Below are 15,189 nucleotides of genomic sequence, written 5' to 3' on the forward strand. Positions count from 1 at the left end.
ATTTGTATGTTAAAGCTTTATTGCCCAAAAAACTTAATGACATGTGACATTAAATCATATGTTCATTTAAATCATGTATCATTTAATCATATGCTATAAAAATAAATGTATCTAATCTAATCATTTGTTATCAGTCAACCTTAAGGAAAACCGAAGGATTTGGATACATTGCAAAAATTAATAGATCATGAACAAAACTTACACCTAAAAATAGAAATGTAGCAAAGATACCTATAAAAAACCTTTAAGAAAAAACGTGCCTCGAAAATCAAGAAAATTTGATTCTCGTTCAGAGGGCGCTACTAGTTTTGGCCTACAGTCGTATAGATGGCGTTGACGGTTTCGTTTGTTATTTAACAATTTTAACGCATATCAGTGAAAGAACATGGGTCAAAATCAAAAAAATAATTAATGCAAATAAAAAAAATCATTTATCTATATTTAAATACATTCTATCGTATTTTTATAAATCTTCATTTTTAGTTTTAAAGTGTGTCGACAAATGGCAGTGAATTTACTGGGGTTACAAAATTTACTATGACAGTACCGCTCTAGTATAAGTTACTCTATGAATGTAGTTAATGATAATCCACTAATATTTAATTGAAAGTGATATCGAAATATTTATTCTATTAAAACATTAATTCAGTTAACAAATTTTACCAAAAACACGTGAAAAAATTTCATAATATTGTGCTACAAATATAACGATATAATTGGTGGGTTATATTTTGCACTTACTTTCTAGTAATATCATTATAATTATATCCGTTTTCCTAGAAATTAATGATTATAATGTCTTTTCATTTCCGCCATACTTGCGCACTTCACTTAAGCTTCAGAAGCAAAAGTGAACTTTTTTTTTATCCTATCTGGCTTTTACTCCCCGCAATTTGCACGAGGTGAATTTGCCAATGTCGGTTTTTGACTTTCACACGTGAGGAGAACTTATGGTTGAAGAAATGGCACTCATGACACTGACAGATCTGTATCGTATCGCTGTGACATCTTATAAGCATTGTTCGAATCGGGCCGTTAGTCGTTCCCCCACTTCTCTTACCAGATTTAGCGTTCAGCAGCAAAAGCTTTCAGCATCATGTAGTATGTGACCGAACCCTTCAGAACCTGAAAAAAATTAGAGTTTAGAGGGAGACTAATGCCGACCGCTAGCGTGGGCGGGTGCTAGGGTCTTAAAGCTAAAGTTGAACCTCTTAAACACTTTTATGTCACCTCAGCGTGTAGTCTAAGACTTTGCAGCTATTGTACAGCCGTTTTATGTCTAAATGTTATAAAATAGGTGCTTAGTGTCGCCTAATTGTTTGTTGGGATGCGTCCGTTTTACCTTTTATCTCAGTTAGGTACCTGCTCTGAAAATATACTTTAAAATTTTGCTCTTCAGATCCCCTCAGCTAGTATCACTAGATATTTTTTAGTAAAATTATACTGCTATGTCATACAGGGTAACGATATATTTTCAACTAAAAATATAATAAGACACCTTTATGTGATTTTTCTATCAAGCTAGCCTATCAAGATTTTGGTAGGAGTCTGCCCTTGCAAATACATATAGCTCCATAATCCACCAGCCTTCAAACTGACAAAGATTTGGGTCCTGCGTATCAAAAACAACAACTACACACACAACAACACCAACATTACACAATAGCACACAACAACAGCACACACAACAACAACACACACACAACAACAACACAAAAAGCTCAGTTCTTAATAGATAATAATGTCTCACCCAGGGACCGGCCCGCTATCCCTTATCGGGGTTTTATAAGGGTATTGCATAAGGCTTAACTCACCATACCCTTTGCCAGACGAAACCCTTTGTTTTGGTTTTAAAAACCCTTATATAAAGCTACCACATTTGAGTAATCGGTAGCCCAAATACCCTTACAAAACCCTTATCATCCGCTCACCAACACCTTGCATATTGCTTATAAGGGTTAGCCTTATAAAGAGCTTCCCTTTTAGCATATAAGCGTGCTAATTTAAGTCGTCTACCTTGTTTATAAAGCACACATTACTTCGAATCCGAGCGATCGTCGGCGGCGACGGCGGCGTTCTTTGACTAGGCACGTATTTTCTTTCCTTTTCATACACTACCTTAGATATATACTAATCCTGTCTCTTTCACGCAAAGGGAAACCTTTATAAAAAGCGCTTAAAGATAAGGGTATCCCTTATTAAGAGCTAGCCTTATTTTTGGTTAGCTTTTCGGTAAGGGTTAGTCAAAGGTAAGGGTATGAATAGGCTTGCAGTTCAAAAGGGAAAGTCTTTCAATGTGTTAGCCGTGTTTAAGTGTCACCCATTGAAAGGGTTTTATCGCGGAAAGGGTTGTCCGGTCCCTTGACTCCCACAGGAATTATTCCACCAGTCTTCAAACTGACAAAGATTTGGTTCCTGCGTATCAAGAACAAGAACTACACTCACTACAACACCAACATGACACAACAGCAACACACACACAACAACAACACACAAAGCTCAGTTCTTAGATGATAATGTCTCACCGCCGTCATAGTTCTGACTCCCACAGGAACTATTCCACCAGCCTTCAAACTGACAGGGGTTTGGATCCTGCGTATCATGAACAAAACTGATTTTCTGTTCCTCTTATCCATTTGTTCCCATGGTATGGCATATACGGCATCGATCAGTTGCTCGCTCTGAAAAGACATGCAACTTTTTATAAAATTATATAAGGTGCTCTTGAGGAACCTAAAAGATTTTAACCACGCATTTCTGAGGCTAAAAGAAGGAAAAAATGTAATATGGGTCTAGGTCAAATTCGAGAAAAAAATTTTTTTTGTTGTTTTTTTTTGTCTATTTTTTTAAATGTATTTCTACATAAAAAGTTATTGGTAAAACTGTCCCATAAAATGAACTTTAACATTTTGTTTTACTCGTCAGTTTTTGACATCAATAAGAATAATTATTTAGACTAAGTACGATTTTGTTCTAATAAATTTATTTTAAAAGACAGTCAGACCAAGCTAAGTTGGCAGCGAATTTGATAGCACATTCTATGCAAGTGTTATTAATTCAAGCGACATAATTTAATAGAAGTTTGACAATTTAAATAGCACTTGCACAGTCTGTGCTATCAACATCGCAGCCAACTTAGCTGGGTCTGACTCTATTAACCTTTATTTTATTTCTTAAAATAATTTAAACCTATTAGTTACAATCAAGAAAAACAATATAGTTAAATAATATTGTCTTCGGTTACCGCGATAGTTACTCATGAAAAAAACTATGAAAACGGATTATATCGCGTATATTGAATTTATAATACATCCCGACGTTTCGAATCCTTTACAGCGTTCGTGGTCAACGGGTGACTGAGGAAAAAATTACAAAGTGCAAAAATACCCACATACTAAAATAATGAACAATCATAGACTATAAACTTTAAGGCTGGTTGTACATGCAAAATCGGTTCATAAGGCTAGTTATACACTACAATTATTTTCAAGTAAAGATATATTATTTATATACGCGATAAAAAAAAAACTACCCCGGCTTCAACCCTACACCATGGACCCGAGAAGAATTTTTTCATCATTCACCCGTTGACCACGAACGCTGTAAAGGGTTCGAAAAGTCGGGATGTATAAATTCAATATACGCGATATAATCCGTTTTCATAGTTTTATTTCACAATATAGTTAAAACATGAAATAAAACTATGAAAACGGATTATATCGCGTATATTGAATTTATAATACATCCCGACGTTTCGAACTCTTTACAGCGTTCGTGGTCAACGGGTGACACCGTCCGTTTTCATAGTTTTATTTCATGAGTAACTATCGCGGTAACCGAAGACAATATTAATATAGTTAAAATTTACTATACCTTTGTATTTAACATTTCAAAAAGTATAGACACTTGCATTAACTGCTGATTCATTCCAATGGTCAAGGGGGCGTACTTAGCCAGCGCGTCTCCTGTGAACGAAGATACTTCCAGCAGCAAGATGCATGTGATGAACTGCATGAACATGTAGAATGTGAACAGGTACTCGCTGAATGCGTTGGAACACTTGTTCACGAATCTGGAATAAATTGATTTTATAAGTCAACTTAGCCTAGTAGATAATATTGTCTTCGGTTACCGCGATAGTTACTCATGAAATAAAACTATGAAAACGGATTATATCGCGTATATTGAATTTATAATACATCCGGACGTTTCGAACTCTTTACAGCGTTCGTGGTCAACGGGTGACTGACGAAAACTACAAAATGCAAAAATACCCACATACTAAAAATAAAATAGTAATAATAATAATAGTTTATAGTCTATGATGGTTCATTATTTTTAGTATGGGGGTATTTTTGCATTTTGTAGTTTTTCTCAGTCACCCGTTGACCACGAACGCTGTAAAGAGTTCGAAACGCCGGGATGTATTATAAATTCAATATACGCGATATAATCCGTTTTCATAGTTTTATTTCATTAGCCTAGTAGAGTTAAACCAAGAAAAGTCTGCAGAGATTTTGACAGCACAGCGCTTATTAAAACTACTATATCAACATAACTCTGGGAGCCAAATAACAGTGAAAAATAAAAAGAGATATAAAGAAACTAACTCACTTTATAATCAAGTTGTGATGTTCATAAATTTCCCTCAACAATGCTCTGATTTTGATATTCTCTTCTGCTGAAAACATGCCGTTTTTGCTGTTTTCCGGCGGAGGCATAGTTAACATACTATGTCTTAAAATTTTAAGGTGGCCCCAAATTTGGAACACCATCAAACTAATTAGAAGGTCAAACTCGAAGAGACCAACACACACGATGTAAGATGTGAAACAATTGAAAGCGAATAATATCCAGTAACCTGTAGAAAAAATAGGGAATTATACTATAACATTTTCACCATCAACATAATTTAAGAGCTCATGTCGGTGGAGTCTGAACCGGTTTTCGCGGTCCTCGGCCAGGTTCTTTAGGTCCCTGTAAGATACCACATTTCCTTTTGCTTTCAGTTGTTGTGTGTAGCTTGCTCGTGGTTTTCCTTTTCCTCTTCTCGCTTCGATCTTGCCTACTAATATAGTTTTAAAGAAAGTTTCGTGTCTTATCAAGTGACCTATCATTTTGCCTCGTCTATTATCTGGTTTAACATTAAAACATCATTATTTATGGCCATGTTTTTATTTATGGTAGAAAACTTTAAGGCTAATCATTAAAATTTCCATCTTCACCACTTAGATGTTTGGCAGTTCTCAACTGTACATTTCTCCAGAAACTTCCTGCCTCGCACAGCTAAATCTGTGGAATGAACTGTCGCCTGCGGTATTTCCGGAGCGATACGACCTTCAAACTTTTAAGAAAAGAGCGTACAACCCAGGGTGTTGTAGGTGTCCATGGACGACGATAATCGCTTACCATCAGGCGATTCGTCTGCTCGTTTGCCTCCTATACCATGTATTATGATTCTTTGTTATTTGAAATAAATAATTATAATAATAATTATGTACATCAAAATCAGAACTTTGACGTACGGGTGTGAAGCTTGGACGCTGACTCAAAAAGAAGAGAGCCAGCCTATCAGAGATGAAGATGGAACTTGGAGGCGTAGGAAGAATAGGGAGCTAGATGAGCTGGTTGCGGTGCCCAATATAATTGGCAAGATCAAAGCCAAACGACTCCGCTGGCTTGGTCACCTAGAGAGAATGGGCGAGGATCGTGCTGTGAGAAGAGCGTAGGTGGGGCACCCGGGCGGAAAACGTCCGTCGGTCCCATGACGTCCCTTTTAGGTATGCCCTGAGAGAACTGTCCGTCTTCAGAATACCCAACTGGCGTGATGTGGCGCAGAATAGGGCAGTGGCGCTTGCCTCTTGTGTCAGAGGCATAGATCCTTTTTGGGTCAATGAGCCAGTTAAGTAGTATTATTATTTTTTACTAGCCCATTATGGTACGTGTCCCACTGCTGGGCAAAGGCCTCTCCCCTTGTCTTCTACGACTCCCGATATAGTGCCTCCTCCGGCCAGTTGTTGAGAAAGGTGTCTAGGTCGTCCCGCCATCTCCGTCTGGGCCTGCCGGGTCCGCGCCCCTCTTCTGGCATCCATTTGGTGGCTATGCTAGCCCATCTGTCTGGATGCATGCGGCAGACGTGACCGGCCCAGTCCCATTTGAGCCTAGCAGTCTTCTCACCGAAGTAGTATTATAATAATTATTATTTTCTTGTGCTGTAAGAACTTGTACGTGTAATTAAGTTGGGCAATAACCTTTTTATATTTTACTAGCTTTTGCCCGCGACTTCGTCTGCATGGACTTAGTAACAGCAGCTAAAGTCAGTATAGCGCCTGGAAAAATTCTCATAGCAATCATTCAATTTGAGCATAATAATATTATGCACACAAATTAGCAGGCGCTTCATTAATTATCTCATTTCCACCCGGCTTTTTACTTTCTTAAGGGATGATTTTCGGGATACGTCCTTCTCAGGGACTCAACCTATCTCTATGCCAAATTTCATCTAAATTCTAAATCGATTCAGCGGTTTAAGCGTGAAGAGGGAACACACAGACAGAAAGACAGACAGACAGACTTTCGCATTTATAATATTAGTATGGATTACGTTTCTATTAGTGAAAACCTATAATTGGCTTTGTAATTCTATTTTTGTTTTTGGATATATACTTACCTATATAGCGCTGTTGGTTTTCCACGTACCAAAATAAAATAAAATGAAATTAATAAATTATGTAATATGTTGTCGCCGCGAGATGGCAGCACTTGGTGACGTCGGAGCAGCGAGCAATGGGGCCGACGGGTTCTCACGCCACCAAGTTATGGTGGAAGGGAGAAGACGGGCGCGCCTCACTTTTGTACTTGACTTCGAGCGAGGAGGTTGTCTTGATAATTGTTAATATTAATTGTACTTTCGTTGGTTCAAGTTAATTATACTGATTATTTATTGTAACCCTTGGCTTTCATTCTATAAATAGTTGCATAAATTTTACTGATTATACAAACCTTTTACAGTCGTGTAACAAGCATCAGGTAGGTAGTAATAGGCTGAATTTTCGAAGGTGTTATTATCTGGCCTGTTTTTGCCATACATGCCATTATTGTAGTTGTTGTACAAAGGCTTCAACACGAATAATGATGCACCACTGGCCATTTGACATATGACATAAAAACTGAACATTCCTGATATGGTATGAATCTGCGCGTGTACCTAAAAAAAACCGGCCAAGTGCGAGTCTGATTCGCGCATGAAGGGTTCCGTACCATTATGCAAAAAACGGCAAAAAAACGCGTTTGTTGTATGGAAGCCCCACTTAAATATTTATTTTATTCTGTTTTTAGTATTTGTTGTTATAGCGGCAACAGAAATACATCATCTGTGAAAATGTCAACTGTCTAGATATCACGGTTCATGAGATACAGCCTGGTGACAGACGGACGGACACTGGAGTCTTAATAATAGCAAAATAGAGTCCCGTTTTTACCCTTTCGTACAGGCGTATTCGAATTTTTATTAGATCTGTTTCCGATATTGGATCCGACAATGTAAAAACGCTCTAAAGGGGCCCACTGACTATCAGTCCGCCGGACGATATCGGCCTGTCAGTTAGAACAAAAATTGGACAGTTCCGAACAACTGACAGGCCGATATCGTCCGGCGGACTGATAGTCAGTGGGCCCCTTAAGAATGGAAAAAATACAGCTCTTGCCAATTGTGTAAATATATACCTATAGGTATATAATATAGATTTTTTAAATTACCTTTGCAGCATATGAAGATCGATGTTTGAAGTAGAACAGGTGAAACTCAAGCAAAAAGTCCTTAATAATTTCTTGATATTTTATCGTCCGAGCCACCACTAATCTTAGCTAGAAAAACACAAAATTAATTGTAGAGAAATTTGAAACTAAAGGGCCCACAAATTACCAGTCCGCCTGCAGTCTGGCCTTATAGGGCGGCCTGCCGTCCTAGACGAGAACTTAAAATCAAAATATCACGTAGCAATTGAAATATTTCTTTGATATTGTAGAATGGTAATTAAGTAAGAACAATTAGTTATCAGATCACCTAAATGAAATGGAAAAATATACATAATCGAGATACCGAAATTGAATACCGGTTAATTTGTATGAAATATATACCGGTATTCGATCCCTGTCCTAGACCAATAACGTCCACATACTCCGAATCGGACTAGTCCGGTTTTTCAAATTCCATGTCAAAATATTATTATTTCATTGGTTCCTACTAGCTAACTAGTAGGCTGTGCCTGTATCTTAATAACAAAACTTCCGTGAGACACAGACATATTTAATACCGTAAAATGGGGTGAGTAGGCGCAAAACTGACATTCAAACCTCGATAATATTTTATTTATACATATATTTTAAACTGAATGGTGCATATAATAAGTGTTCCGGACGTTTGTATTTTAGTTTTTATTTTATTTTGGGTAGTTCCATTTCATAACTTACACGATAAACAGGAAATTCCACCTCACCACGTAGTCCCTCGTAATTGGGGTGAGATGGGATTTCATACAAAGGTGATTTTGGAAGAATGTTGAATCGTTTTTTTATTATGAGTATTACTATAGCTCCATTTTAAATTGGAATACATTATTTTGTAGCAGTAGCCTTAAAATCCCATCTCACCCCCCTTTCATCCCTTCTCTCCCCGCGAAACCCTATTTATCCCGTTTTACGGCATATTAAATAACGGGTCACGCACGTATTTTAAGTCGAAAAACGCTCGACATGTTTCACTCCGTACTCCGTACCGAGGAGTGTTCTCATCATCAGGAGCTTACTTGCTTTGCTTGTTGCTTGCTTGGAATATGTCGAGCGTTTTTCGACTTAAAATACGTAAGTGACCCGTTATTAATATATTTAATAGGCCTTGCCTGAATCGTAAAAAAATATATATTATAAATCTTCTCAAATGATTTTTACGTAAGACCTAATCTGTTAAACAAAATCCATTGTTTTTTTGTGAGAGCGGTCGGCCATTGTGTGCCATTGTCTCTGAGCGCGTGCTACCGCGCGTGCCATTGTCAGACACAATGGCACACAATGGCCGACCGCTCATAAAAAAGAAACAATGGATTTTGTTTAACAGATTACCGTCTTAGGCGTAAAAATCATTTGAGAACATGCAGACTATAACCTTAACTTACCAAAACCAAAAGATCAAAAAGCATACACATAAATATGTGCCCTGAATCGAAAAACGACATATTTTCCCTCCTCTGATTCCAATATAGCAACCCAAAAACGAACATCAAAGCACAGACGCCTTGAAGTAGGATATTATACAGCGATAGAGCAGTATGGAGTTTGTGGCGACCGAACTGTTTGTGGGGCCATGAGCCCATGGAACTCATGATGAACAGAAGTTGGTTGACGTACTTGAAGCTTAGAGGCGAGTCGACGACACTGTAAAAATTACAGAAAAGTTACACCAAAGAGGATTTTTTTTTTTATACCACGTCGGTGGCAATCAAGCATACGGCCCGCCTGATGGTAAGCAGTTACCGTAGCCTATGGACGCCTGCAACACCGGAGATATTACACGCGCGTTGCCGACCCTAACACTCCTCTCCCTCGTTGAGCTCTGGCAACCTTACTTACCGGCAGGAACACAACACTATGAGTAGGGTCTAGTGTTATTTGGCTGCGGATTTCTGTAAGGTGGAGGTACTTCCCCAGTTGGGCTCTGCTCTAGATCTGGAATGACATCCGCTGTCCTGTGCCCTACCACACAAAGCGAGATGTCATTCACAGTGCCCATACCTCTCTTTTGTAGTTTAAGGACATATCCGGGTCCGGACGCAGTTTAAGGACATACCCGGGTCCAAAATAGAATAGAGCGGTAAATTGTCAAAAAAAAATAAAGTGTCATGGTAAATTTTGTAGCCACAGTAAATTCACTGGCATCTATCGACTCTATCGACTCACGATTAAATCTAAAAATAAAAATATCTAAAAATTGATTTATATATGGATAAATGATTTCTTTTACTGCATTAATTATTTTTATATGATTTTGATCTTATGTTCTTTCTCTGAAACCGTCAACGCCAAGAGTAGGTAGTGGCGCCATCTGATCGAGAATCAAATTTTCTTGATTTTCGAGGCACGTTTTTTCCTTAGAATCCATGTATTAGGCCTATTAGGGAGTTATATCTATATTTGGTTACACTATGTGGCTACCACCAGTTTGGCACTGACATAAACGCTAGTGTAGCTTGAACGTAACTTGCATCTCGCTCGTGACGTATTAGTGCGAGTAGATTGTGTTAAGAGCCAACAGGAGTGGTCAATTCTCCATACAAACGTACTCGACTGTTTCCTCTTTGGTTTTTAAAGCTAGAGCAATGATTTTTTCAGAATAGATTGATATTATCAATATCTGTGTCGGGCTGTTTTGCTTTTTTTGATATTTTGTTTTTTTTAGGCGCTACAGCCCTTCAAACATTACCAAAAACGGCCTAATTGACTATGCCGCAAAGAAAGGCGTGGTACACAAATTTGATAACGATTATCCAAAAAAGCAAAACAGTCCGACACAGACAATTTATTTATCATTCAGATTTTAAAATTTCATTACGATTGGTTAAGTTTTGGAGGAGGAAACAGTCGAGTACGAAACCTTGATTTTCGAGATTTTTACGCATGATTTTTCACTTAAGCTGCAGTTGTCCTTATCACACTAATTTTAGGGGCGGGGTCAACTTTCTAAATACATACACAGAGCGAAAAGTAATGGACAATAGTCGACATTAATAGTCGATAAACTAGTGATGTAAAAAGTTATCGATAAACCGTATTATGGTCTTGTGTGGAAATATCTAGATCCTCCTAAGACACGAGACATGAGGGGTTTTGGAACATTCATGGGACAAATAAATTTTAGGTGTATTCCGATTTGTCCCCGCCTAGGGCATGCACCGGTCCCGGTACCAAGAATTTCATTTCCCGGTAACTTTTATTAGCGTTCCATCCTATTTTACGAAATTAACCGACACACGGCCCTCTGACCCTCTACATTTTGAGACTTTGCCTATAATGCCTAAGCTCGCCCAAATTTATGTTCATACATCCTCCGCTACGCCCTTTTGGAAATTCCCCATAATCACTACAAATATTGACCAAATGTCTATGTGGTATTCATATGAATCATCCCAATCTGTCCCCGCTTCATGTGTGGTGGCGCTCACGTTCGGCGGGGACAAATAAGAATACACTTAATTTTTTTTTGTCCCATACATATTTATTTATTTACTAATAACTAATCTTACCCGTCATCAAACTTCCTCTTCAAAATTTTAAAAAGCCTGCTCTTGAAAGCCATTACTCAATAATTTAAAATTAAATTCTATTTTATTTTTATGTTAAATATCAATACAACCATCGAAGCGTCATTTAACTCGTGACGTTCGTTTGGCATTGTTTTTAATTGCTTAAGGCGAAAATAGTCTAAGAGCAAGCTCCGAAAAAAAAACTTTATTTTACGCAACTCATACTGAAACAAACACGCACACAATTGGACACAACCTTACACTAGTAACAACAAAGCACAAAACAAATATCCGCAGAAACTTTATTGCAAACCGAATAGTAAAGGCTTGGAACAAACTACCCTCTGAAGTTGTGAACTCTACAAGTGTGAATCAATTTCTTCTTCTTCCTCCTCGCCGTTTCCCGTTATACGGGGTCGGCTTTCCTTATTCCGAGTCTCCAGGCAGTTCTATTCTGAGCGTCTTCCTTACGTAAGTGTATGCTTTCCATATCCCTCTTAATAATTTTTGTCCATGAGGTAAGTGGTCTTCCTCGTCCTCTTCTTATAGGCATGGCTTCTTATAGGCTTCTTATGGATAGGCATTTTCTGACGATATGATTTTCCGGCCTTCGCATTATATGACCATACCATCTCAGTCGGGATTCAGAGATTTTATCCGTGATGGGTGCGACCTTAAAGCTGCCTCTGATGTATATGTTACGTATCTTGTCCTTGAGTGTCACCCCCGCTGACCACCAAGTGTGAATCAATTTAAAAACAGAATAGACAAACTGTCTAAACTGTGAAATCGTGCTAAGTGAACTTTGATTTAGACGTACCAGCATCAGCTGCCTGTCTAAAACAAAGTAATAATAATAATATTAAAAAGAGCTACTGGCCCATATTCGCCTTAAAATAAAACTAGCAAATAGCTATGATATAAAACTATGAAAACGGATTATATCGCGTATATTGAATTTATAATACATCCCGACGTTTCGAACCCTTTACAGCGTTCGTGGTCAACGGGTCTGAGGAAAAGCTACAATATGCAAAACTACATACAAAAATAATGAACCATAATAATGGAGTTGAAACTCTAGGTCCATGGGGTCCCAGCGCGCATAAGTTGTTTGCAGAAATCGCGAAGCGTCTGGTTGACGCAACTGGTGACCGAAGAGCTGGCGGCTTTCTCGCACAACGTATCAGCATTGCGATACAGCGGGGAAATGCCGCCAGCATCCTTGGTACAATGCCTCAAGGGCCTATTTTAGATTTAAGCTAGTTATTAATTTCGTTTACGTAGTACCACTGTATATATCTTGTATGTAAATATTTGAGATTCTCACAATGAGCTCTTTCATTTGATATGTAACACGATATAGTATGAACCATAAACTATAAACTTTAAGGCTCGTTGTACTTGCAAAAATCGGTTCATAAGGCTAATTATACAATACAACTATTTACAATTTAGGAGGGAGTTAAATTTTCTCGGCTCAGAGATGTCGGTTTAGAGCCGGCCGTAGCTTTATCGCGTATATCTTTACTTTACAATATGATCATGAATTTCCTGAAGCTAGCTCTCCGCCTATATATTGGCAAATAAAATGGCCTAAGGGTACGCCTACAACATTTAACACCAATTAAAAAATAACATAGACCAGCCAAGTGGGGTTCCGTACATTCATAAGATACTATATAAATAAATAAATATTGGATTGTGTAGGTAAGAATATACAAATTGACTAAGTCCCACAGTAAGCTGAAGGAGGCTTGTGTTATGGGTACTCAGAAAACGATATAGGTATATAATATATAAATACACCTAAGTATTATTTTATTATTGGACAAACGATGAATCCCACAATAATAAACATAAGGAAAAAATATTAATAGGAGCTGCTGAGCAATGAAAGATTACTAATAGTTATTTTATTGATTTTTAAGAATTAAATTGCGCTAACCTTAGCTACCTATTTCTTTGCTCTATAATTTGTGCATATTAGTTCGCTATTTATGCAACAATCAATCATAGTGGCATGGTAGATTTTATTCCACCAATGAGGAAAAAGAACTATCAGGATTACATACTGGCAAAAACTTAATAAAACAAACCCATTTGCAAAATGAATGTAGATATAAACATGTTTGAGAACAAATCAAATTATTTTATTAAATATTTTGATTTGTGTTTTTTTAAAGTAGTCACACTACTATATATAAACTAAAAACTAATGTAGATATAGTTTAAACTACTCAATCGCGAGTTTAGTGACCACACACATATTTAATCTCATGTTAGATTTTGCACACAAATGTAAAATAGATTTAAGCAGCACTTTTTAGGGTTCCGTACCCAAAGGGTAAAAACGGGACCCTATTACTAAGACTCCGCTGTCCGTCTGTCCGTCTGTCTGTCTGTCACCAGGCTATATCTCATGAACCGTGATAGCTAGACAGTTGAAATTTTCACAGATGATGTATTTCTGTTGCCGCTATAACAACAAATACTAAAAAGTACGGAACCCTCGGTGCGCGAGTCCGACTCGCACTTGGCCGGTTTTTATTGAAATAAATGGATTTAAATTTAAATTTAAATTTATTTGTTTGTATAACCTAGTTTTCAACACTTCAGCATAGAGTAACTTATACTAGAGCGGTACTGTCATAGTAAATTTTGTAACCCCAGTAAATTCACTGCCATCTGTCGACACACTTTAAAACTAAAAATAAATATTTATAAAAATACAATAAAATGTATTTAAATATGGATAAATGATTTTTTTATTTGCATTAATTATTTTTGTATGATTTTGACCCATGTTCTTTCACTGGTATGCGTTAAAATTATAAATAACAAACGAAACAGTCAACGCCCTCTATACGAGTGTAGGCCAAAACTAGTGGCGCCATCTGATCGAGAATCAAATTTTCGCGATTTTCGAGGCACGTTTTTTCCTTAGACTAGATGGATCTATTACGGAGTTATATCTATCTTTGACTTCAGTGAACCTGCCTACGAAGCTAGTACTTACTCGAATCGAATACTATATATAATATACATTATTTGAGACTCAAGACGTGCTCAAGACCTCCCTACTGAAAAAATATATCTCGCCTGTAAGAAATATGTAATAATTTGTGTAATAATTGAACCATAATTTTAACTTTTCTGTACATAGTGTTCGTTTGTCTGTCATTTTTAATTGTCCACTCTCAGTTGCTCAAAGGTTGACTGGAAGAGATCCCTTACAGGGATAAGTTCGCCTTTGTACATTGTATACTTTCTGTTTAATTGTATATCTTAACCTGTCTTATGTGCAATAAAGTGTTTACATACATACATATGTATAATGGTATCCGTCCTCCGTTGTTCAAGTTCACATTAGTAGATTGCGTCACAAGGGAGCAAAACGACATATTTACGGCGAGGGCGTACATTGAATCCTGAGCGTAACGAGGGATTTTAAAATAGAACCCTGAGCGTAGTGAGGGATTCAACTGTTAACGCACAAGATGGAAATAATTTTGCTACCACGTGACACATACCGCTTTTTACATCACCTGTGACGGAATTAATAAAAAAAAAACCAGCCAAGTGCGAGTTGGACTCGCGTTCCAAGGGTTCCGTACATTACACAATTTAAACAATGTATTTTTTTATGTGAAATGTCTTTAAAAAACCCGTACGGGTCGGATCAAAAACTAAGTAATTAAGTCCGACTCACACTTGACTGCACATTTCTAATAGGTTTTCCTGTAATCTATAGGTAAAGATCTATTTTGTGTATTTTTTTCAAAAATTTTGACCCAGTAGTTTCGGAGATAGAGGGGGAATGGTAATTTTTTCCCTATTTTCTTGAATAACTTTTAAACTGTTTATCATAAAATTATAAAAAAAATATTTG

General features: G+C 37.3%; 1 protein-coding gene and 1 long non-coding RNA gene across 2 annotated transcripts; both read right to left on the minus strand.

The window, feature by feature from the left end:
- Positions 1 to 1,042: 1,042 nt before the first annotated feature.
- Positions 1,043 to 11,350, minus strand: LOC134752635 (odorant receptor 33a-like). Its single transcript, XM_063688305.1, has 8 exons — positions 11,298 to 11,350; positions 9,174 to 9,432; positions 7,759 to 7,866; positions 7,003 to 7,207; positions 4,615 to 4,861; positions 3,874 to 4,072; positions 2,526 to 2,681; positions 1,043 to 1,125 (listed from the first exon to the last, which is right to left on the minus strand). The coding sequence occupies exons 1-8, from the start codon at positions 11,348 to 11,350 to the stop codon at positions 1,066 to 1,068; spliced, it is 1,287 nt and encodes a 428-aa protein (XP_063544375.1). The 3' UTR covers positions 1,043 to 1,065.
- Positions 11,351 to 11,585: 235 nt separating this feature from the next.
- Positions 11,586 to 12,166, minus strand: LOC134752648 (uncharacterized). The gene is made up of 2 exons (XR_010128759.1): positions 12,032 to 12,166; positions 11,586 to 11,656 (listed from the first exon to the last, which is right to left on the minus strand). It is a non-coding gene; the product is annotated as an uncharacterized LOC134752648 (long non-coding RNA).
- Between the last annotated feature and the right edge of the window lie 3,023 nt (positions 12,167 to 15,189).

Source organism: Cydia strobilella, chromosome 25 (genome assembly GCF_947568885.1).
Source record: "Cydia strobilella chromosome 25, ilCydStro3.1, whole genome shotgun sequence".
NCBI lineage: Eukaryota > Metazoa > Arthropoda > Insecta > Lepidoptera > Tortricidae > Cydia > Cydia strobilella.

What these genes read in the sequence shown, in the direction of transcription:
- LOC134752635 (XM_063688305.1), bottom strand. Translation starts at nt 11,350, where the DNA reads ATGGCTTTCAAGAGCAGGCTTTTTAAAATTTTGAAGAGGAAGTTTGAT. An exon ending in TTTTTGATCTTTTGGTTTTG is followed by an intron (nt 7,867 to 9,173) that starts GTAAGTTAAGGT and finishes GTGTTTTTCTAG; the next exon opens with CTAAGATTAGTGGTGGCTCG. An exon ending in GATCTTCATATGCTGCAAAG is followed by an intron (nt 7,208 to 7,758) that starts GTAATTTAAAAA and finishes GGTTTTTTTTAG; the next exon opens with GTACACGCGCAGATTCATAC.